Raw genomic sequence first — 23,790 nt, forward strand, 5'->3', positions numbered from 1 at the left:
CCTCTTCGACCTGTTTGTTTCCTCTCCACCTATCCTCTCCTCTATCCATCTTCTTTCCGCCTCCCACTCTCTCCCTATTTATTTCAGAACCCCCTTCCCCTCCACCTTTTCTGATGAAGGGTCTAGGCCTGAAACGTCAGCCTTTCTGCTCCTATGATGCTGCTTGGTCTACTGTGTTCATCCAGCCCTGCACCTTGTTGTCTTGGATTCTCCAGCATCTGCAGTTCCTACTATCTCTGATTCAAGCTTAGAGCAGTGTACACCAGATTTCCAGTCCTGGGTGACCCAGAAGGAAGGAAATTAATCATTTTTAATGCTGCTCACATGCTAATCTTCCCAATGGTTTCACATAAACAGCAGGATTCATTATATTTTTAGTGGAAAAGAAATGACAGATGTTCCATGTTAACTTGGGAATTGAAAAAAATAGAGTAGGTAAAAGCACATTAGCTGCAGAGCCACTCTTGCTGATAAAAATACGGAAAAGACTATGTATTTATCTAGGATTTTAAAGGGACTCCTCTACAAGGGCCAATGGGGAAATAACATGCCTAAAGTATGCTATGTATGTTCACTCTGGGGCAATGCCCACGGTGAAGAGTTGCAGAAAAGCGATTGACAATTGATCTAAATGGGTTATTACAAGTATCTGGATATCGATTTCTTTACAAAAAGAAATGCTTATTAGAAAATATTGTGGAATAGCCCAAAACAGGGAGACATTGTGTTTTTGATGAATTGTGAAAATTCATGTTACAAATTGTAATCTTGTTGATGCTTTTTTCAAGATGGCATGAAATTAGAGATTATGTGTTTCGTTATTGTACAACCTTTAATAACGTATCATCATTTTATATGTTTTCTTATGAATTACTTTTCATATAAAGAAAATAATTTGTTAGTCGATATTTTCTGATCAACCTATTCAGAGACGTTATTTCAGACCTCAGGAATAGGTGGGACTTGAACCCAGGCCGAGGAATTTGTTTGTATTTAAATCTGTTAATAAGATGCTAAGTACCTATGAGTTAAAGACAACAAGGTAAACAGGTGGTGAACTAATTAGTTCATTAAATTCAAAAGTATAGTGAGGAGAGTCAGCCAGGAGGTGGCTGGCTTTTATCATTTGTGGTTATTTGAAACAAAGCTCTTACTGGAAAATATATGCTTAGACTTTGTCTAAGAGTATTTAATTTCAAGTGAATAACCGTTAATGCTAACCCATGTTACCCAAAGATCACTGCCCATCATCCATGATCCCTCCTGCCATCTCCACAATCCTATGTGCCTACCCATCCCATATAGTCCTTCAAACATCCTATACCGGCTCAATGCTGACTTCAGTGCTCCACACTCTCCCCCTTCACTTATTATGCTAGCTCACTGAGTATCCACAAGAGCCCGCGCACACGGAGAAAAAAAAAACTTTATTTATTACAATTTCTACACTGGAGATGACACTGCGCTGAGAAAATCACTCTCATTCATACATAAACATTTTGACACTGGTTGACACCTCTTGACAGATCAACATTTGTTGGCATTCTTGACATTTCTTCATAGTAATTGACACTAATTGACAGGTTGACAATTTCAGACACCACTAAACAGAATCGAAATGTTACAATGCCAAAGGGGGCCATTTCGCCCTTTGCGTTTGCACCAGCTGCAAACTGGCATCATGATGTCGAATCAATTTTCCATTTTTTTCTCCAAACACTCACACCTTATTTCTATTCAAGTAATGATCATCTAGTACCCTCTTCAATGCTTAAGTTAAACCTGCCTCCTTCATATTTATATAGGTAGTGCATTCCAGACCTGAACCATTTGTTGCTTCAGAATTTATTTTTTCACCTTGCATTTGCTTCTTTTTGAAAACACTAAATCCGTGCCCTCTTGCCCTTCATCCTTTTTTGAGCAGGAACAGTTTCTCCATATCTACTCTATCCGACCCCTCATGATTTTGAAAACTACTATCAGATTTCCTCATAACTTTCACCACTCCAAGGAGAGCAGTCCTGATCTCTCCAATCTATTCTTATAAAAGAAGCTGCTCATCCCTGGAACCATTGTAAATCTTTTCTGCACTCTCTCCAATACAGTCAAGTCCTTCCTATTGTATGGCATCCAGAACTGTATGCAATACTACAGCTGAGGTCTAACAAGTGTCTTATACAAGTTCAGCATCACCTCTTTGCCCTTGTTCTCTAGGTCTCTATTAATGGAGCTCAGGATATGTGTGCTCTATTAAATGCTGTCTTCACCTGTCCTACCCCTTCAATGATCTGTGCACATATAAACCCAGATCTGTCTGCTCCTACACCTCTTGTGTTATGTTGTCTCCCATCCTTGCCAAGTTAGATTAAATCCCTGCCAACAGCACTAGCAAAATACCCCACAAGGAACTCATCCTGGCACTGATCAGGTACATCATACTGGTTTATACAGGTGCCATCTTACCCAGAGCCAGTTCAAGTGTCTCACAAATCTAAAGCCCTCCCTCCTGCACCATCTTTCCATTTCTGTATTTATCTTCTTTATTCCTCTCTTTCTGTACTCATTTGCATGTGGCAGCGGGTGTAATCTAGAAATGATTACTTTTGAGGCTGACGTTTCGGGCCTAGACCCTTCATCAGAAAAGGGGGAGGGGAAGGGGGTTTTGAAATAAATAGGGAGAGAGTGGGAGGCGGATAGAAGAGGGATAGAGGAGAGGATAGGTGGAGAGGATCTGGTTCCGTAGGCAGGTGCTAAGGAAGGTGATGTGGCTGTAGTACCTGGTTTGCTTCAGGACGTGGTCGAGCAGTTTCAGGGCCGAAGAGATTACGAGAGAGTTGCAGTGGGAGAGAGATCCCTTGAGGTTTGTCCGGAGGGAGGAGGGTAACTTCTTCAGGTTAGGCATCCTTAGAAGAGGTTTCGCAGTGGGGTTAAAATCGAATCAGAGATAGTAGGAACTGCAGATGCTGGAGAATCCGAGACAACAAGGTGCAGGGCTGGATGAACACAGCAGGCCAAGCAGCATCATAGGAGCAGAGAGGCTGACGTTTCGGGCCTAGACCCTTCATCAGAAAAGGGGGAGGGGAAGGGGGTTTTGAAATAAATAGGGAGAGAGTGGGAGGCGGATAGAAGATCCTGCTTGCTAATTTTCTACTTCGCTCCCTAAATTCAGATTGCAGGATCACATTCCCCTTTCCACCCAAAACATCGCTACCAACATGGACCACAACCTTTGGCTGTTCATTCTCCCCAAGAAGAATGTCCTGTAGCTGTTCTGGGACATCCTTGACCCTGGAACCATGGAGGCAACATAACATCCTGGATTCACATCTATGGCTACAGAAATGCCTGCCTGTACCCCTAAGTAAAGAGACCCCGACCACTATCATCCTTGTTTTCTTGTTCCTCCACTCCTGTGCAGCCAATTGCGGTGACATAAACACTGCTCTTTCTGCACCTAATAGCCTTAATGGATCTTGGCAAGTTGAACAAATCCAATGTGTTTATGCAGAAGTTACTCACAATTTTCTCCAAAGTTAACAGTTCCAAAAGGTTTCTGACACTTACCCTCAAAAATAATTGACACTCCCAAAAGAATGCCTGATACCCTGACTAAAAGATCCCTGAACCAGTCCCTAATGTGTCCTGGAATCATATCCACAGGGGTGCCTAGCTCTCCAAAGACTACCACATCCATCCAAAAGAAATGCACTGAGAGCAGTCCTGTTCTTGCATGGTCTAATCTCATCACTCCAAGTTCCATAGACCAGGAACTTCAAAATCCTATTTCATTGAAGGCTGTTTTTCATTTAAAATATCAAGTTCTCTCTGGAAACTGTGCATGCATGAGCATCAGCCCACTTCCAGTGTCCACCTTCACAAAAATGAGAAATCCTGGGTTCAGGTCCATGACATGGGATTCCTCAATTCTTCTGGTATTTTTGTGATGGAGCAGATGATCTCCATCAAGATGAAAATTAGGACTAGATGCCAGATCCAGAACCTGAAGAAAAGGCAAATGTACAGTTGCAACAGCAGTTACTGTTTCTGTTACTTGTTGATAACATTAGTAGGTCTGTACCATATAGGCTTTCCTAAGCTGAGTTGAAAAGATTTAGCAGTTGTTTGACATATGGGCGAAGAACATAGTGATGGAATTTTGAGTGCTTGTGCACTGCTGTTGGCAAAGGCATCAGACAAAATCCTAGAAGAAGAAGATCTGAACTTCTTTGTGAAAAAGACAGAGTTTTGAAGGATTTTATGACTGAGATTGATAATATATATGCTGAGTGGACTGCTGAGCCTATTCACAAGACTTTCTTTTGTTGTATTTGTCATTTAGTGTGTAATTTATAATTTACTGTACTATTCAGGTTTATTCATGTTGGTTCTGTGTTTTAGGGAATAGATGTTTGCCCAGATTCATATCTCGTGTTTGTTTGTTTGACTCTTGTACTGTAAAAAATCTTCTATTTTAAATCATGAAAACTTGTAGCTTCATTCTTTCTGTAACGATTTGTCTAAGAGTTGCTTTCGACAGAGGTCATAATGCCATCAACAATGATGCCATCAACAACCAACTGAGGCATGCATTTATTTAGATTAAAGAAAGGAACATATAAAATCATTGATTTTCGAATTTTATTTTGATTTAAATCAAAGGATTAAGCTTCCATTGATAAACATGGCTCAGTACTAGCAGGTAAGGTAGAAATAAAGGAATTGCTCTGGACCAAGGTTACATTTTTTTCGTGAGTATGCAGTTATGAAAGGACAGTTGGCTCAATTAGCTGGATGTAGATTAGTATGGAGATCAGATTAATCCATGTGATATAGGAGCAGAATTAGCTCCTTCAGCCTATTGAGTCTGCACCACCGTCCAAGCATAACGTATATGTTTCTCAACCCCATTCTCCTGCCTTTCCCTGTGACCCTTGATCCCCTTACTAATCAAAAACCTATTTAACTGTGGCTTAAATATATCAGTAACTTGGCCTTCTCAGCCCTCTGTAGCAATGAGTTCCACAAATTCACCACCCACTGGCTGAAGAAATTCCGCCTTGTCTCAGTTCTAAAGGGTTGTCCCTTCACTGTGAGGCTGTGCCCTTGGGTCCTAGTCTCTCCCACTAGTGGAAACATATTGCCCATGTCCACTCTATCCAGGACTGTCAGTATTCTGTAAGTTGCAGTGACATCTTCTCAACTCCGTCGAATACAGACACAGAGTCCTCAACCACTCCTCATATGACAAGCCTTTCATTCCCTGGATTGTTCTTGTAAACCTCCTCTGGATCTCCTTCAGTGCCAGCTCATCCTTTCTTAGTTACAAGGCCCATAACAGCTCATAATATTCCAAATGCTGTCTGACCAGAGCCTCAGCAGTATATCTCTGCTCTTGTATTCTAGCCCTCTTGAAATGAACAGTAACATTGCATTTGCCTTCCTAACTACCAACTGAACCTGCACGTTAACCTTAAGAGAATCCAGGACTAGGATTCATAAGTCCTTTCATGCTTCAAATTTCCAAATCGTTTCCCTATTTAGAAAATAGTCGATGCCTATATTCCTCCTACCAAAGTGCCTAAGCTAACACTTTCCAACATTGTATTCTATCTGCCACTTCTTAGCCCACTCTCCTAGTCCATCCAAGTCCTTCTGCAGCCTCCCCACTTCAAAGCTATCTGTCCGTCTACCTTTCTTTGTGTCATGTGCAAACTTAGCAACAACACCCTCAGTTCCTCTGTCCAGATTGTTCATTTATAACATGAATAGTTGTGGCCCCAACACTGACCCTTGCAATACTCCACTAATCACCAACTGCTATCCTGAAAAAATCCCTTTATTCCCGACTCTCTGCCATCTGCCAGTCAGCAAATCCTCTATCCATGCCAGTACCTAGCCCCTAACACCATGATTTCTGAACCTATTTAGCAGCCTCCCATGTGGCACCTTGTCAAAGGCCTTATAGAAATCCAAATAGTCCACTGGCTCTCCTTTTTCTATCTGGCTCGTTACCTTCTCAAAGAATTCCAACAGGTTTTTCAGGCATGACCTCCCATTGATGAAGACATGCTGACTCAACCAAATTTTACCACGCATTTCATCCTCAATAATGGACTCTAAAATCTTACCAATGACTGAGGTCAGGCTAACTGGCCTATACTGCCCTGTCTTTTGCCTCTGTCTCTTCTTAAACAGGGTTGTTACATTAGCCATTTTCCAGTCCTCTGGATCCCTCCCTAACACCAGGGATTCCTGAAGGATGACCACCAATGCTTCCATAACATCCTCAGCTATCTCCTTCAGAAATCTGGGGCCTAATCTATCCAGTCTGGGTGATTTGTCACCTTCAGACCTTTCAATTTCCCCAGCAGCTTCTCCTTTGTGATGGCCACAACACTCCGCTCTGTCCCCTGAATGTTTACAGCACAGAATGAGGTCAATCAGGTCAAACAACCGGTTCAGTCACTGCTTGCCCTCTGGAAAATAACAGTTCATCTGGTGCCATTCCCCTGGCTTTAACTAGTAGCCCTGGAAATTATTCCTTTTTCCACAAACTGATCTGATTATTTTTGAAACCCTCAATTGACCTTGCCACACAAGCACTCCAGATCATAATTGCCTGTTGCATTAAAAGGATTTTTGGTGTCACCATTGCTTCTTGTGTCAATCATTTTAAATCTGCACTCTCTGGTTCTCGATCCTTGAACCAGTTGGATGTTTCTTCCTGTTGACTCTTTCCAGAAACATTGTGATTTTGAATATCGCTATCAAACCTCCACTTAAACTTCTCCAGGGAAAACTGTTCCACCTTCACCTCTCATTTTTCTATATAACTTCCTACACATGTTTCTTCATTCCTGGGGCCATTCTTATAAATCTTTTCTGCAATCTCTCTGATGCCTTCACATCCTTCCTAAGGTGTGCCCCACAGTAGACACAGTTATTCACTTGAATCTGAACAGGTGTTTTATACAGGTTGTACTCCATGCCTCTATTAATAAACCCCATTAAAGCTTGTCTAAATGATTTATACACAGAGACAACAATATCCATCTGCACGTTCACCACCTTTATAATTATGCTCCTTATTTCATAATGTCTCTCTGTAATCTTCATACCAAAATGAATCAGTTCACACTTGTCCGTTATATAACGCAATTATATAGGGCCTTGGTTAGACCACACATGGAATATTGTGTGCAGCATTGGTCTCCCTGTATCAGAAAGAATATACTTGCCATAGAGAGAATGTAGCGAACATTCACTAGGCTGATACTGGGGGTAGCAAGATTGATAAATGAAGATAGATTTGTTAGAATTGGCTTGTATTCACTAAAGTTTGGAAGAATGAGAAGGGATTTGATTGAAAATTATAAAATTCTAACATGGTTAGACAGATTAGATGCAGGGAGGATGTTTCCCCTGATTGGAGAGTCTAAAGCATTATGAGGAAACGTTTCTTCACTCAGTGGATGGTCAATCTGTGGAATTTTCCACCACAGAAGGCTGTGGAATTGGGTCACTGAATATATTCAAGAAGTTGTTTGGTAGGTTTTTAGATATTAAAGGCATCATGGTGTCTGGAGAGAAAGTGGGAATATGATGATGAGATAGCGTTTCGGCCATTATCATTTTAAATGACAAAGCGGGCTTGACGGGCTACATAGTATAGTTTCTATGTTTCCATGTTTCTATATGTTGGCATTAATTTCATTGATCATTTGTCGACCCATTGCAGCAAACTGCTTATGACTTTTTGAAGTTATACACCAACACCCTTATGGTTCACAGTACTTCCAGGGTTTGAAATTGTGCCCTATAGTAAAAAAAAACATCTAAGTCATTTATATATCAGGTAGAGCAAGGGTCCTAACAGCAAACGCAGTGGACCCACACTATAAAACATCATTCAATCCAAAAAGCAACTATTCACTATCATACTCTTTCCTAATATTCTTGAGTAGCTCGGATTGTGGATGCTGAGGTTGGTTCACTCGCCGAGCTGGTTCGTTAATTCACAGACATTTCATCACCCTGCTGGGTAACATCATCAGTGCAGCCTCCGATGAAACACTGTTGTATTCTCCCACTTGCTATTTAAACTCTGGAGTCCGTTGGAGTTGATTACCTCATTTCTGTCTTTTTCTTTGCAGTGGTGAGTTTATAGGGTCTAATTCTATGTGTTTATTTATGGCTTTCTTGGTGGAGAACCAGGCCTCTCGGAATTCCCGTGCTTGTCTCTGTTTGGCTTGTCCTAGAATCCTGACATTGTCCCAACGATTATAGTCTCTGCAACTTCCACTCTCACTTGATTCATTATACTTGGATGCATCTGGAGTTCAGAGAATGGGAGGGAATCTTATTGAAATGTAAAAAATTCTGGCAGGGCAGAACAGATTTGTTTCACTTGATGTCCAGACAGTGAATCATTACTGAATTACTAAATTTTGCTGTTCCTCATTGAGGTTAAGGGAAAGAGATCACTTATACACCCACCACCCCCTAAAAAACAGATAACAGTGCATGGACATATGGCTTAATATCACACCATAAAATGTACTTAACCTCTGAGCTATCATTTTAATGCTGGAGTTTAGGATATCATACTTTTTAAGGTGCTGCTATTGCAGTATTGGCTGCCATAAACATAATGCCTGATTGACAAGTATTATCAGCATGTTGCAGGAATCCATAGCTTCAATAATCTTATACATGAGCAATGGACCATAATAAAATACTAACAAAAATAGATTCAAATTTCAACTGGTCTGTCTGCTACAATGTTAGTATGTATCAAACTGGCAAACAATAAACTCCAGACCAAAACATTTTAAATCAAACATGATATAACCATGTTTATTCACAGGTCTAAATTAGTTCTTGGTGCTGCCTGGAAACACTTCTGAGAAGATATTGAAAATCCCTTACAGTTCTTTATTGAAATTGCTCTTCCAAATTAAGAGTGACTTTACAGTCACCAAACTGATAAGATCAATGCCTTTTCAAGTTCATTCTTAATACTTATGTTAATTAATGTAGAAATTAATGGAGGATATCTACTCACACAGATAATTTGCAAATCGTTTCATCTTAGGGCATGATTATCATCTTAATAGAAGTGCTTAAAAAGATTTGATCTTAGAAGTGATTTACGCTTATTCATGTCTAATTATTTTGGAATAAGTCTTTACCAAAATTCCTTTCACAGATCTAATGAAATAAAGACATTGCATTAATTGCAAAAATTTATATATAAATAGAGAATTTGTCATTCAATTAAATTGACACAAGAATACTATTGACGACTTTTAAAGTACGAAAGTCTTTATTAAGATAATAAAAGAGAATATACATCTGAACCAGTGTTGCTAATTATTAATAAAATAATAGCCTCTAGTTAATATGAGTAAGGTATGACTGACTTATGCTCTGTAAATACATCATAATTTGGAATTGATCTTAAATCTGCAATGTTGCATTGCTACTCTTTGGCATTGACATGATGCTCAAAGCAAACTTTGCCTTATAAAGAACTGCTGCCAACATCTGCAGACAAATGCTTAATGTGTTCATAGGACATTCTTCTCGACAATTTTTTTTTTGCCAAGGGCACCAATCCATTTAATTTTAAATGGGTTAATGACCCCCTAAAATTGTGGATAGAGGAATGTCACAAAAACCTTGACTGTCTGTAAAACATGCCAGAAGTAATTTCTAAGTGCACAGTAATTTGACTTTAAAGTGCCAATAAACTACCTACAGCGTGTGAGAATGGCGTTTGGCATTCCCCGCATGTTTTGGAGTGCTTAGGAATATGCTATTGGAACTGTTGATATGTGTGTGGAACATATATCCCATGAGAATGAGATAAACACCAATTTCAAGCAATTTTTATGTAGAAAATAGTTTGTCCAACTCATATCAGTGAATGGTATTTTGCATGCTGTCTTTTGCAAGACTTAAACTGTGATTATGAATGGCCCTAAAGGATTTGCAGATGCTGATACTTCGGGTGGTAATGTTTTTTTGTATCAAGTTGCCAATAAGTAACATTGCACAGCATAGGTGCATGTTGGAAACTCAAGTACATTCTGGTCAAGGATGAGAAATTACAAATGACAACAGCATTTCAATTCATTTCAGGTTTTTCAATTTTTGGATATAATTAATATAATTAAAGTTAAAGATCTAACTCTTGCTGCTATTGATTTATAAGGTAGGAGCAATTTCACATTTATCACATCTTGGAAAATTGTGGGCATGAAAGGGAAAAAGTATGAATTAGGCTGAGTTTAGTTTTGACAACTATGTGCTAATTTAGACACATTAAAGGGATAATTGTCTGCCTCACGTATCTAGTCTGCCGGCAGGATTTACCAGAGAGATGGGTTTGCATTGCAAATTACTTTTTAATTGTTCAATTAAATTAATGGAAAATTGCTATTGGTGCAGAAAATTTTGTAATTTCCCACTTTCCATCAGTAGTTTAAAAATATTATCTAAAACTGGCAGTAGCTCTGTTCCATGTAAAATGTTTCATTTGCACTTAACTGACCTGTTCCTCCGCCTCTGTCTCCAATAGGTCATGCACCTCTTATTATATTTCAAATAATTCCAGTAATCATTTCTTTCTTTCTGTATTCTCTGGCATTAAAAGGAAAAGCCAGTAAAGGAGCACAAAGACGTTTTCCTTGTCTAAATCCCAAAATTGTTAAAGCACTTCAACAATGTTTTTGTTTTGTGTTGATAATAACAGCTTGAACGTATTCTTTGGTAAGTTCGCTATTCCTAGTAGTCCAACTCAAAGAGACCTTGAGTTAGAAAGTTGCCACTTTGCTGTGGTAACCTGATCTGTGACCTTTGCAGCCTTAGACAATAACTGCAATTAGCTGTTTATCCATATATGTTGTGCTCCTTGTTAATGCTGGAAAGCAGAAATCGGTTCACATTTGAGTTGCCAGTATCAGCAACAGTAACATGTGTCGCATAATAATTGAGAGAATGAAGTTACCATCATTCAACAATTCAAATCAACCTGCACAACTTAGTTGACTAATGAATGCGCTGAAATCCTCAGGTGTGAGACCTCCTCCAGGAGGGCATCTCATAGTTGTTCGAGTTCGAGTTCGAGTTCCCAGAGTGGAGTGCAAATATGGCCTTAATTACAAATCTTGGACTTGAATATCCTAATTATGACAATATGAATAATTCCATTTATACACCAGCTATCCTTAAGAGTTGCAGATTGAGATTGTCATTTCAAGGCTCTTCAGTTATTATTTTCTTAAACATAAGCCTTATAATTACTTTTTTGCGATATTAATTAATGAATATTAAATACGTTTTTGTGACATTCCCCAATCTGGCAATTTAACGATGACAGAATTTTGCTACACAGATGGAGGCTATTAAACCAGCTCGGTCGGTGCTAAATCTCTGAAAGAGCTGAGCACTTAGTCCCAGTATTCTGTCCTTTCTCATATTCATTTGAACTTTACTTTTTAAAATACTTATGCACTTTCAGTTGCTCAATATCTGACAACTTACATTCTCCAAAATATTGATATGTTTATTAGGCTGGAGATGTGGAGGGAGAAGGGATGGTTTGAAGTCAGTTTGGGTTAAAGAAAGGATGGAGATTAAAAGTATACTGGTGAAGGTCAGCGGCCTCCTGGGTGGAGGTATAAAGATCAGTTTTACCAGACCGATTCCTGGGATGGCAGGACTGGCATATGAAGAGATTGGATTGGCTAGGACTGTTATCAATGGAGTGTAGAAGAATATGGAGGGTTCTCAAAGAAACCTATAAAATTCTAACAGGACTGGACAGTATATACAGAGGATTTTCCAACAATGAGAGTTCACTACCAAGGGTCACAGTAGAAGGAGGAGCTGGAGCAGATCATATCATCCCGTTGTGCCTGTTCCACCAATCAGGGCTTTTCTTGGATTTCAACTCCACTTTCTCTCCTTTTATATCTCTTGGATTTTGCATCAAAAATCATTCTGTCCTAGCTCACATATATTCAGTGGTGGACTATCAATATCACTGTGGAGTAGATAATTCTAGTGATTCACAACCCTTTGAGAGAAATAATTTCTCCTTGCATCAGTCCTGAATGATCAACCTTTAACCTGAAACTGTGCACCAATGTTTTGGGTTCACCAACCTGTGGAAACAATCACTCAATATCTGTACTCTGTCATTCAGAATCTTGTACGTTTGAATGGGATCATCTCTCATTGTTCTAAATTCCAGAGAATATACACCAAATTGACTCAAATGCTCATCATAGAGTAATACCTTGATTTCTCAGAACAACTGAGAGACATAAAGATCTGGAAGGTTAGGGTTAGATCAGAAAGTTCAGGGGATAATCAGGAGAGGAGATCTGAATGGTATTGATACCAGTCAGATTTCCAAGGAGCCCAGAAGACCAATTGAACACAGAGGGAGGTTGTTTTATCCAATTGCAGGAGGTAAGTAAGGCAATTACATAGATAAAAAAGACTTTCCCCTGGAGCTTGCAATCCTAACCTCCTCTTAGTCAACAGGCTCCCTTAGGCCCTGACAACCTGGTCAGTCTGGACTAAATTTAAAATGGTGATTTATTCTGAGGTAAGCCTCATATGACTGTGAGGTTGATTATCTCCACCATCAGAAGGTGGGGGGGATGGCTGATTTCAGATTTTGCTTTATATTTTTACTTCTCAGTGAACCTAAACCCACACATTTGTTGGAGTTAACACACACTCCCACCTTCCCCCCACCCCCCCAATTATTTTCAAAACTCTAATCATTTCTACAGATTGATCCATGGCCTCACTCTAGCCTATCTTAGCAAATATGCACTGCCTTATACCCTGAGCCTTTCCTTGAAGTACAGCTTCCTAAGTAAGCTTCCTTCCCTTGCTTTCATTCCATCATTGGTGGCAAAGATTACAGCTGTCTTAACCCTAGCCTCCAGAATCCCTTGCAAAGGGAATTTCATTATGCTTCTTTTTGATTTTGCATTTAGTAACTTCTTCAAAGTCTGCTGGTTGATTTTCTTCTCTATGGAGAATCTTGCAATGTTTTAGTAGTTTAAAAATTACCACCGTGGCTTAAGTTTCCAAAGTCAATAAGCAAGAAACTGGAAATCATAGCCTACCTTTAAAGTTTTCAGGAAGATTTGTAGCTCGGGTTGTGGATGAGGTTGTAGACTTGCTCGTCAAGCCGGCGTGTTTGATTGCAAACGTTCTGTCGCCCTGCTAGGATCCCATACACAAAACCAGCAAAACTGGTATAATATACAAAATACCATGCAAGGCCTGTGAGAAACACTACATACGCCAAACTGGAAGAAAACTGACAATACGGATACACAAACACCAACTAGCCACCAAGAGACATGACCAATTCTCACTGGTCTCACTGTACATGGACAAAGAGGGACATGAATTCAACTGGGACAATGCATCCATAATCGCACAAGCCAAACAGAGACATGCCAGGGAATTCCTGGAGGCCTGGTATTCGAACCGGAACTCCATCAAGAAACACATTGAATTAGACCCTGTGTACAAACCATCGAGAAACAGAACCAGAAATGGTACCAATCACCCCAGCAAACCAAGGCATACAAATCACAAGCGAGACAGAACACCAACGCTTCACTGGAAGCGCACTGACGATGTTACTTAGCAGGGTGACGAAACGTGTGCAACTAAACCCACCGGCTCAGTGAGCATGTCTACAACCTAACTTTAGTCCAGAACAATATGTTTACATTGGCTGACAATCTTCCACAAAAATGGATGACTTTTCTCATTCCATCTCAACATGTGCTACTCATGGTTAGGGACAACAGCAATCCCCAGGTGAAAGTGTTAAATTGTGGGAAGGCAAGCTACAGCAATATTAGGCAGGAACTGGCGAATTTTGATTGGAGATGGCTGTTTGAGGGTAAATCTACATCAGACATGTGGGAGTATTTCAAATGGCAGTTGATAAGCGTTTAGGAGCGGCATGTTCCTGCGAGAATGAAGGATAGGAATAGCAAGTTACGTGAACCTTGGATGGCCAGGGATGTTATGACCTAGGTCAATAAGAAAAGGGAAGCATATGTAAGGTCTGTGAGGATGGGAACTGTCAAAGCCCTTGAAGTATAGATGGAAAGTAAGAAAGAACTTAAGCAAGGAATTAGAAGGGTTAAAAGGGGTCATGAAAAGTCATTAGCAAATAGGATTAAGGAGAATCCCAAGGCTTTTTATATATATTATATATATATATATAAAGCAAGAGAGTGGCCAGGGAAAGGGTTAGCCTGGACAAAGGAGGGAATTTAATTTTGGAGCCAGAAGAGGTAGGTGAGATCCTAAATGAATACTTTGTGTTGGTGTTCACCAAAGAGAAGGAATGGTGGAGGATGATCTCATGGAAGGGAGTGCTGACTTTCTAAGCCAAGTTCCTATTAAAAAGGAAGAGGTGTTATGCATCTTAAAAAGTACTAAGGTAGATAAGTCCCCGGGCCCTGATGGGATCTATTCCAGAATATTGAGGGAGGCAAGAGAACAAATTGCTAGAGCACTGACAGACATCTTTGTATCCTTTTTGGCCACAGGTGAGGTCCCAGAGGACCAGACAATAGCCAATGTTGTCCCATTGTTTAAGAAGGGTAACACTGATAATCCTGGAAATTTAGGCCTGTGAGCCTCATGTCAGTGATAGGGAAATTATTGGAAAAGATTCTCGGAGACAAGATCTGTATGCATTTTAAAGCAAATGGACTTATTAGCAATAGACAGCGTGGTTTTGTGTGGGAGCGATCTTGCCTCACTAACTTGATTGAGTTTTTTGAGGAGGTGACAAAGATGATTGATGAGGGAAAAACAGTTGCTGTTGTCTACGTGGATGTCAGTAAAGGCTTTGACAAGGTCCTCACAGCAGACCAATACAAAAGGTCAAGTCACATGGTGCCAAGGGTGAACTGGCGAGATGGATACAGAACTGGCTTAGTCATAGGAGACAGAGGGTAGTGGTGGAAGGATGCTTTTCGAAATGGAGGGTTGTGACGAGTGGTGTTCCACAAGGATCAGTGCTGGGACCTCTGCTGTTCATGGTCTACATAAATGATTTGGAGGTATATGTAGCTGGTCTAATCAGTAAGTTTGCAGATGATACAAAGATTGGTGGAGTTGCAGATAGTGAGTAGAATTGCCAGAGGATACAAGAGGATATAGATCATTTGGAGGCATGGGTAAAAAAATGGCAGAGGGAGTTTAATCCAGACAAATGTGTGCTGAAGATGCATTTTAGAAGGTCAAGTACAAGTGGAAATTACACAGTGAATGGCAGAACCCTTAGGAGTATCGATATGCAGAGAGATCTGGGTGTGCAGGTCCACAGATCACTGAAGGTGGCAGTGCAGGTAGATAAAGAAATAAAAAAGGCCTATGGCATGCTTGCTTTCATTGGAAGGGCATTGAGTTTAAGGATAGGCAAGTTATACTGCATCTTTATAGAACTTTAGTTAGGCCACACTTGGAATATTGCATACAGTTCTGGTTACCACACTGCCAGAAGGATGTGGATACTTTGGAGAGGGTACAGAAATGGTCTACCAGGATGTTGCCTGGTATGGGGGATTTTAGCTATGAAGAAAAGTTGGATAGACTGGATTTGTTTTCACTGGAACGCAGGAGGTTGAGGAGTGACCTGAGAGAAGTTTATAAGATTGTGAATGTCTTGAATAGAGTGGAAAGTTTGAGGCCTTTTCCTCAGGTGGAGTGGTCAATTACTAGGGGACACAGGTTGAAGGTGCAAGGGGGAAGTTTAAAAGAGATGTGTGAGGCACGTTTTTCACACAAAGGGTGGTGAGTGTCTGGAACACGTTGCCAGAGGAGGTGGTGGAAGCAGACACAATGGCAGCATTCAAGAAGCATCTGGATGAACACATGAATAGGAATGGAATAGAGGGATATGGATCCGATAAGTGAAGACAGTTCTTTGTTCTTTGTTCTTGTTCTATGTGTTCAGTGGGCTTGTTATGTTTTACTTGATTTTCTTGATATGACTCTGGGAACAGTTTGAAGAACAGAACTTATAGAATATAAACATAAGTTGCTGGGAAAACTCAGTAGGTCTGGCAGTATCTGTGGAGAGAAATCAGAGTTAATGTTTAAGGGTCCCATAACCCTTCTTCAGAACTGTTCTGCAAACTGTTTAGCAAGAATTGCAGATGCTGGAGTCAGAGTCACAATGCGGAGTTGGAGGAACATAGCAAATTAGGCAGCATGAGCGGAGTAGGAAAGTTGATGTTTCAGGTCAGGACCCATCTTCAGAATTCAGACATCAACTTTCCTGTTCCTCTGATGCTGCCTGACCTGCTGTGTTCCTCCAACTCCACACTGTGACCCTGCAATGTTAAGTCTGATTTCTCTCCACAGATGCTGCCAGACCTACTGAACTTTCCCAGCAATGTCTGTTTTTGTTTCTGATTTCCAGGATTTGTAGCTCTTTGTTTTTTTTTCATAGAATATACATTTTAGCAATGGGTTGGTCAGGCTCAAACAGCTCTGAGACATTTTTGAATTGACCATATGATCGACTTGAGCAATGAGTGATGACAGTTGGTATATAGGTTTGTTTATAGGCATTAAAATATTAGCTTGTAAATTTGAATCGGGATTTTATGTCCCTGCTCCAATAATTATACATGTTTTTCTACAGTATTAAAAGATGATAAAATATTAAAATTATAGTTTTGTCCAGTGCCACTTCAGATCAACTCACTGGCATTTTTCCCATACCACAATAACTTAATCTAATCACTGGATGAATAAGATTGCAGGGCTGCAAATCACTGCTATAACACTTTGAATTAGTTAATATTAGCATAACAAAAGAATATTGTTGACTGTAAATTTGCTGAATTTTTAAGCTGATTCAGGTGTTGACTTTGGACAAGACTTTCTAAGCATATGTGTTGATGAAAAGGCCGCCGAGGAGGGTGGTAAAATTACGATAAATTAGCTGGCAAAATGAAATGAAATCCAATTCCATTACATTTGGTCTCACCCAAACTTGCATCAGATGGTCAAGATGCAGTTGGGCAGTCAAGGCAAGTAGACAAGTGGAGAAGTCATGTGGTTGTGGGGCATGTTCTGGGGTAGTTTGATGAATGAGGGCATAACCATGTAGCCAGTTGGTTGGTAGGTCAGGTCAGGGGATAGTCAAGACTGGTTGGGGTCCAGTCAGGTGCACGGTATGGTGCTGAGTCAAATCAAGAGGCAATCAGGTCAGGTCCAATGGCTGGTTGGGTCAGGGGACAATCAGGTCCACTTGGGGGATGAGTATGAGAGTTATTTAAGCTGCTCATTTCTGTTATAATGACTAATCACAAAGTTAGACCAAGTATTGAACAGTGGAACATTTCCTGGGTGTGTACCCAGGGATGTCCTGTGTTTCTGGCCCAAGTCTCTGATCCTGAACTCTGTGTCTGTGGCCCTGGGAGTATAAACTTTCCAGGTAATTTCAGCAGATCTGTGGCCATCAGGAAGGACTGCCATGGGATAGTGATGTACCTCTCCTAATTCAGTCCATCTGTGATGATCTGAATGCCAGAGGTTTGGACCCTGATTTAATGATCTGACTTAAGTGTGTTTTTTTTATATATTGATATTTTTACATTTACATGATTCTTAAAGTGGAATTTCACACACTTTATGTGAGGTTCTGAAGTTTCCAGTCAGATAAATGCGTAGAATACAATGAAAACATAACATCAAGCATGAGTGGTTTGTCCCCTTTATGACCTCATGCAGGAGCATTCACAATTGTTTTGCTAATGTGAAAGTCCATTCAAATGAAGCAATACTTGTCCATAAACTGGCCACAAAAAACTAAGCTGATTGAGCTAGTTTATTGGAGGTTTACATTTGAGCTGATATCAAGGAGCTTGCACAAAAAACAATCAGGTAATAATATCCCTTCAGCAAAACCAGCATCTTTTGAGTTCATTTTTCAGATTGTGTCCTTTTCAAACTGAGTCAGATAAAAGACATCATTGAAGTTACAGTTAAATGTGAAGAAATTCATTCACACACAAATCTGACTTCAAAAGGTATAGAAATATACTGTTCGACTATCTAATTAGCCATGAACTAAGAATTTACCACTGCTTTGATATTCCTTTCACTGTTTAAACATCTATAGCATCAGTGTGAAGTGTTTACACCTCATAGCATTTTTGTGGTTCTAGTGTTAGCACAGCCCGAATCTGTTGCAAATGTCTTATTTGATACTAGAGCAAAAAAAAGTGGCACTCCCAGATTTAGACTGACCCTAAATTTGTAAGGGTAGATCAAAAATAAAATAGTCCACATGCTGTAAAACCAAAATGTAAACATAAAATGCTAGAAATAGTCTGCACGTGAAACAGCATCTACGGAGAGAGAAACATAGTCAATGTTTCAAGTCAGCACTGACCTGAGATGTTAACTCTGTTTCTATCCACAGATGCTGGCTGACCTGCATTGACAGGGGAGAAATCCACATGCTGCACAGCCAGCTTGTGATTTTCCATTGATTCACTTCAGAATTACCAGTAAGCACACAGTAAGAGCTCCTACCCTGCAGTCTAAACGCAGCATTATTCAAAGGGTGGGATTTTCTGGAATGAAATAACTGCCACTGGATATTTTTAGGAAATCTTCAGAAAGGTATCATGTTTGCTAAGGGAAACAGTGACTTCTAGTGCCTTCGAGTTAGTACTGCACCTTGCATTTCTAAATACTTCAGGCATTTAGAAATTTCAAGAAAGAAATAGAGGAAAAGCAGCCAATTTTGAAAATCTGTAATGCGAATAGAGACTACTGGAATGCTTGGCGTCTTACATGTCCCCAATTTTCATCATTCTACCATCAGTAACTGTGGTTAGAATTACCCAAAACATTGGAATTATTTCCTTAAACGCTCCTTATCTCTACTTTTCACTCGTCCTTTAAGACGGTCCTTAAAACCTATCCCTGTTAACATGCTGCAAAAGCTCCTAATGTTGGGAACTGTCAAATTTTGTTTGATGATCCTTCTGTGAAACACCTTGGATGTTTTGTTGTATTAAAGATGCTATATAAATGCAAACTATTGCTGAAATGTAGGTGAGGTCAGTTTCAGATAAGTACTCTTTATCAGATTCACTGTGTATTTCTAGGATTTTGGTTTATAATGGAAACACTGAAGTTTTTTTCCAACCGTCTTAAGTTTTAGAAATTCCTTATCAATTGAAAACTGATTGAAAAATGGCCCCTTAATATTATCATCTTCCTTTTTGACATCATACCTTAATTCTTTCCTTCAGACAATATTTTCTCACCATTTATCTCATCTCACAAATTTCCATTTTACTCTCTTTAAGTTTTACTAGAAAATATATAGAAAGAACTAACAAAAACATTTCATTAATGGTGAACCAGAAGTATCTTTTTTTGCAGTAGTAAAGTAGATGATTTGTATTACCACTTCTGGTGTATGCATGTGGCAGATTCAAGATTGCTTAAAGAACTTTGGTTTCTGATTATCTGATGTTATTGAAATGCAGACAGCAACCATGAGGATATCAGTCAGCCAGCTAGAGTCGTTCAAACTCATTCCTACAGAAATTGTGAACCTGTTGAAATGTCATATCAAACTGGACACCTTCAACCTGCTATACGAGTAGCAGATCTACTGCAGCACATCACACAGATGAAATGTGGCAAGGGTTATGGCTTTAAGGAAGAATATGAGGTAAGTCCAAAAATTATATTACAAAATACACTCTCCTACTCTGATTAGAATGAAGGGCTCACTCTTAAAATGAGAGGTCCTAAAGTTAAAAGGTGTACTCGGTTAATACCTTCAAGACATGAGAAAGATAAATTTAAGTTGAATACATGAAAGGGCATTCATCGCATTTTACCTGTAGAGAAAATGATGGCAATAAAGGTAAAATGAGTTAACCAGAGTAAATAGAGCTTTGTCCCATTTTGTCACAGTAATATTATCTGTATGTTCTCAAAACTGTCTTTGCAATTGTTGGAATTGTGTCAAGACATGCATGAAATCACATAACACGGCCAGAAAACAAATAAAAGAACTTCTTCATAGTCAGTTCAGTTTTCACTGCTTTTAGAAACCTGTTGATTATCCAAAGTAATTTTAATTGCTGTTGCCTCAAATATGATTAACTACAGACCTTGAAATTGTTATTTCCACTGTTAATATATATGGTATTGTTTGAAGGAGGCAATAGTGAATATCACAGATAATAATTTGCAAGTTCCAGATATCATTGTTGAGTTGGATATGATGATTAAAACTAACAATTTGAGTTTGTGCAAGCCTACAAAATACAGTGGCTTTGTAATTAATCTCAAAAACAAGTTTTACAGTCAATCTTTCACTAAGTGATGCTGCAAGGTGATAAATGTGCATTATCTGGAATCAGGGACCATTGAACACTGGAAAATTAATGAACAGAGCCTTTTTTCATACTTTCAAAGAAACCTCATTCTATTTTACATTTTACTTGAGTTCTGAAAGAGTAACATTGGAGTCAAAGCATTAACTGTGTTTCTCTCTCCACAGACACTGCCAGACCTATTGAGTTTCTCCAGCACCTTCTGTTCTTATTTCATGGTATTTTACATGTAGTAAAATATATCCATGCATTTGAAATGAAGAATCACTAATCACATCAGCATATACTCATAATTTATTAATGAATGTGAAAAAAGTAATGTGCAATTATTTTAAACCTTATAGCTATCTGATGTACAGAAAAAGGGTAAATCGACTCAGTCTTTGCTCTCAGCAAGAAGTCTGTTTGCTGGTATCTTGAAAATTGGTACCACAGTGTTGTATCCTGCCTTCAATTCACACTCCCTTCAAACACAGTTCCCTGATGGCAGCATAGAACTAATCAATTTACACAATTGCACTGGTGTTTTCTTTTAAGAGATCAGTGCATATCCTGAATCTTTGAAAGGACAACACAGTGCAGCCAAGATTGGGAATCAGCAGGGTGGCACATTAGTGATTACCATTACACTGTCTTAATAATTTTGAAACAGAGATTTTCTGACTTCACTCTGCTGGTGAGGAGCCTCACCTGCCGTTAGCAAAATTACGAAGTTTGGAACTTGCTGCAGATGTTTTACCAATCATGCACAGCAGGCAACAAAAATTGTGAAATTCTGCAAAACAAAGCTCCCAGCCCATACCATGAAACTAGAAGGTTATCCATTAATGTCTAGAAATAGCTCTTTATAGATGAAATATACATTTTTGGAAAAAATAAATGCCTGATTTTGTGATGTAAATAATGACTGCAATTCTATTCGCAGGAACAAAAGATTGCAACCAATGACAATACTTTTATTCACAAAGCACCTTTAATGTGATAAAATAGCCAAATGGATTTCACAGAAGCATTATAGAACCAAATATGACACTGAGCTGACTAATGAGATATCAGGAGACCGAAGGCTTAAACAGAGGTGGTTTGAATGTGGTCTATTGTATCCGCTGTTCCCGATGTGGCCTCCTCTACATCGATGAGACCAAGCGGAGGCTCGGAGACCGCTTTGCAGAGCACCTACGCTCGGTTCACGACAAATGGCAACACCTCCCAGTCGTGAACCACTTCAACTCCCCCTCCCACTCCCTGGACGACGCGTCCATGCTGGGCTTCCTCCAGTGTCACAACGATGCCACCCGGAAACTGGAGGAACAGCACTTCATATTCCACCTTGGAAGCCTACAACCCAATGGTCTCAATGTGGATTTTACTAGCTTCAAAATCTCCCCACCCCCGACCTCATCCCAAGACCAGCGCCCCCCTCTCATCCCCACCTCACTGACCTGTCCATCTTCTTTTCCACCTATCCGCTCTTCCACTCACTGACTAATCCCCACGACTATCTACCTACACTCACCTTTACGAGCTTCATCCCCACCTCCTTGACCTGTCAGTCTTCTCTCCCACTTATCCACTCCATTATCTACCTGCTATCACCGCCCTCCCTCCCTATTTATTTCAGAGCTCCCATCCCCTCCCCCATTTCTGAAGAAGGGTCCTGACCCGAAACGTCAGCTTTCCTGCTCCTCTGATGCTGCCTGGCCTGCTGTGTTCATCCAGGTCCACACTGTATTATCTAGTTTGAAGGAGGCAAGTGACATGAAAAAACAGAAAGATGTAGAAACAGAGCCTGAGGCCTCAGCAGCTGAAGGCACAGCCACAAATGGCGCAGTGATTAAAATAAAAGATACTCATATGGCCAGAATAAAAGGCATGCAGATATTTCTGAGGGGAATACAGATAATGGATGGAGTAAAACCACAGACAAATCTGAAAACAAGGATCAGAATTGGTGATCAGAATGGTGACCACATAAACACTGTCAATTGTAAAAACCGATCTTGTTCATGCATGCCCTTTCAGGAAGGAAATCTGCCATATGTAGGGAAGGAAGACTTTAAAAAAGAAGAAATTACCATTCTTTGCACAACATCACAGGCAGAAAGATGTCTTTCTGAACCACACCAATGATCTCTTTGGAAGAAGTTGCAAATCATAACTAAAGAATATACGAAAAACTGTAAAGTCCCAATCAAAGTATACTAGGTCATGACCGAAAGTAATAGCTGGTGACAGCTGTGGCTCAGTGAGCCACTGATTCTAAAGGTTCAAGTCCTGCTCCAAGGAGTTGAGCTGAAGTCCAAAGGAGTGCTGCGTTAATAGCTAGCCTAATATCAGCTGTGTAACCATTCTTGATTGTCGGACAAACCATCAGATTCACTAAAGTCATTTAGGGAAAGAATTCTGCTGTGCTTGAGAGAGATAGTAGGAGCTGCCGATGCTGGAGAATCTGAGATAACAAGGTGTAGAGCTGGATGAAAACAGCAGGCCAAGCAGCATCAGAGGAGCAGGAAAGCTGACGTTTCGGGTCCAGACCCTTCTTCAGAAATGGAGGAGGGGAAGGGGACTCTGAAATAAATAGGGAGAAAGGGGGAGGCGGATAGAAGATGGATAAAGGAGAAGATAGGTGGAGAGGAGGTAGACAGGGCAAGGAAGCGGGGTTAGAGCCAGTAAAGGTGAGTGTAGGTGGGGAGTTAGGGATGAGAAAGATCGGTCCAGGGAGGACGGACGGGTCAAGGAGGCGGGATGAGATTAGTAGATAGAAGATGGGGGTGGGGCTTGAGGTGGGAGGAGTGGATAGGTGGAGGAAGGACAGGTTAGGGAGGCGGGTACGAGCTGGGCTGGTTTTGGGATGCGGTCAGGGGAGGGGAGATTTTGAAGTTTGTGACGTCCACATTGATACCATTGGGCTGCAGGGTTCCCAAGCGAAATATGAGATGCTGTTCCTGCAACCTTCGGCTGGCATTGTTGTGGCACTGCAGGAGGCCCAAAGATGGACATTTCGTCCAAGAAGTGGGAGGGGGAGTTGAAATGGTTCGCGACTGGGAGGTGCAGGTGTTTGTTGCGAACCGAGCATAGGTGTTCCACAAAGCGGTCTCCAAGCCTCTGCTTGGTTTCCCCAATGTAGAGGAGGCCACAACGGGAACAGCGGGTGCAGTAAACCACATTAGCAGATGTGCAGATGAACATCTGTTTGATGTGGAAGGTCGTCTTAGGGCCTGGGACGGGGTGAGGGGGGAGGTGTAGGGGCAGGTGTAGCACTTCCTGCGGTTGCAGGGAAAAGTGCCGGGTGTGGTGGGGCTGGTGGGGAGTGTGGAGCGGACAAGGGAGTCACGGAGAGAGTGGTCCC

At 40.4% G+C, this 23,790-nt stretch overlaps 1 protein-coding gene across 1 annotated transcript in view; it reads left to right on the forward strand.

Annotated features, from left to right (window-relative positions):
• Positions 1-23,790, forward strand: part of ptprt (protein tyrosine phosphatase receptor type T) — a 928,020-nt gene that overhangs the window by 777,324 nt on the left and 126,906 nt on the right. Inside the window, exon 19 of the mRNA XM_048608556.1 lies at positions 19,581-19,768. Coding sequence (XP_048464513.1) covers positions 19,581-19,768 — 188 coding nt within the window. The remainder of the gene's footprint in view (positions 1-19,580; positions 19,769-23,790) is intronic.

This window comes from Rhincodon typus, chromosome 19 (assembly GCF_021869965.1).
Source record: "Rhincodon typus isolate 14 chromosome 19, sRhiTyp1.1, whole genome shotgun sequence".
In the NCBI taxonomy this organism is placed as follows: Eukaryota; Metazoa; Chordata; class Chondrichthyes; order Orectolobiformes; family Rhincodontidae; genus Rhincodon; species Rhincodon typus.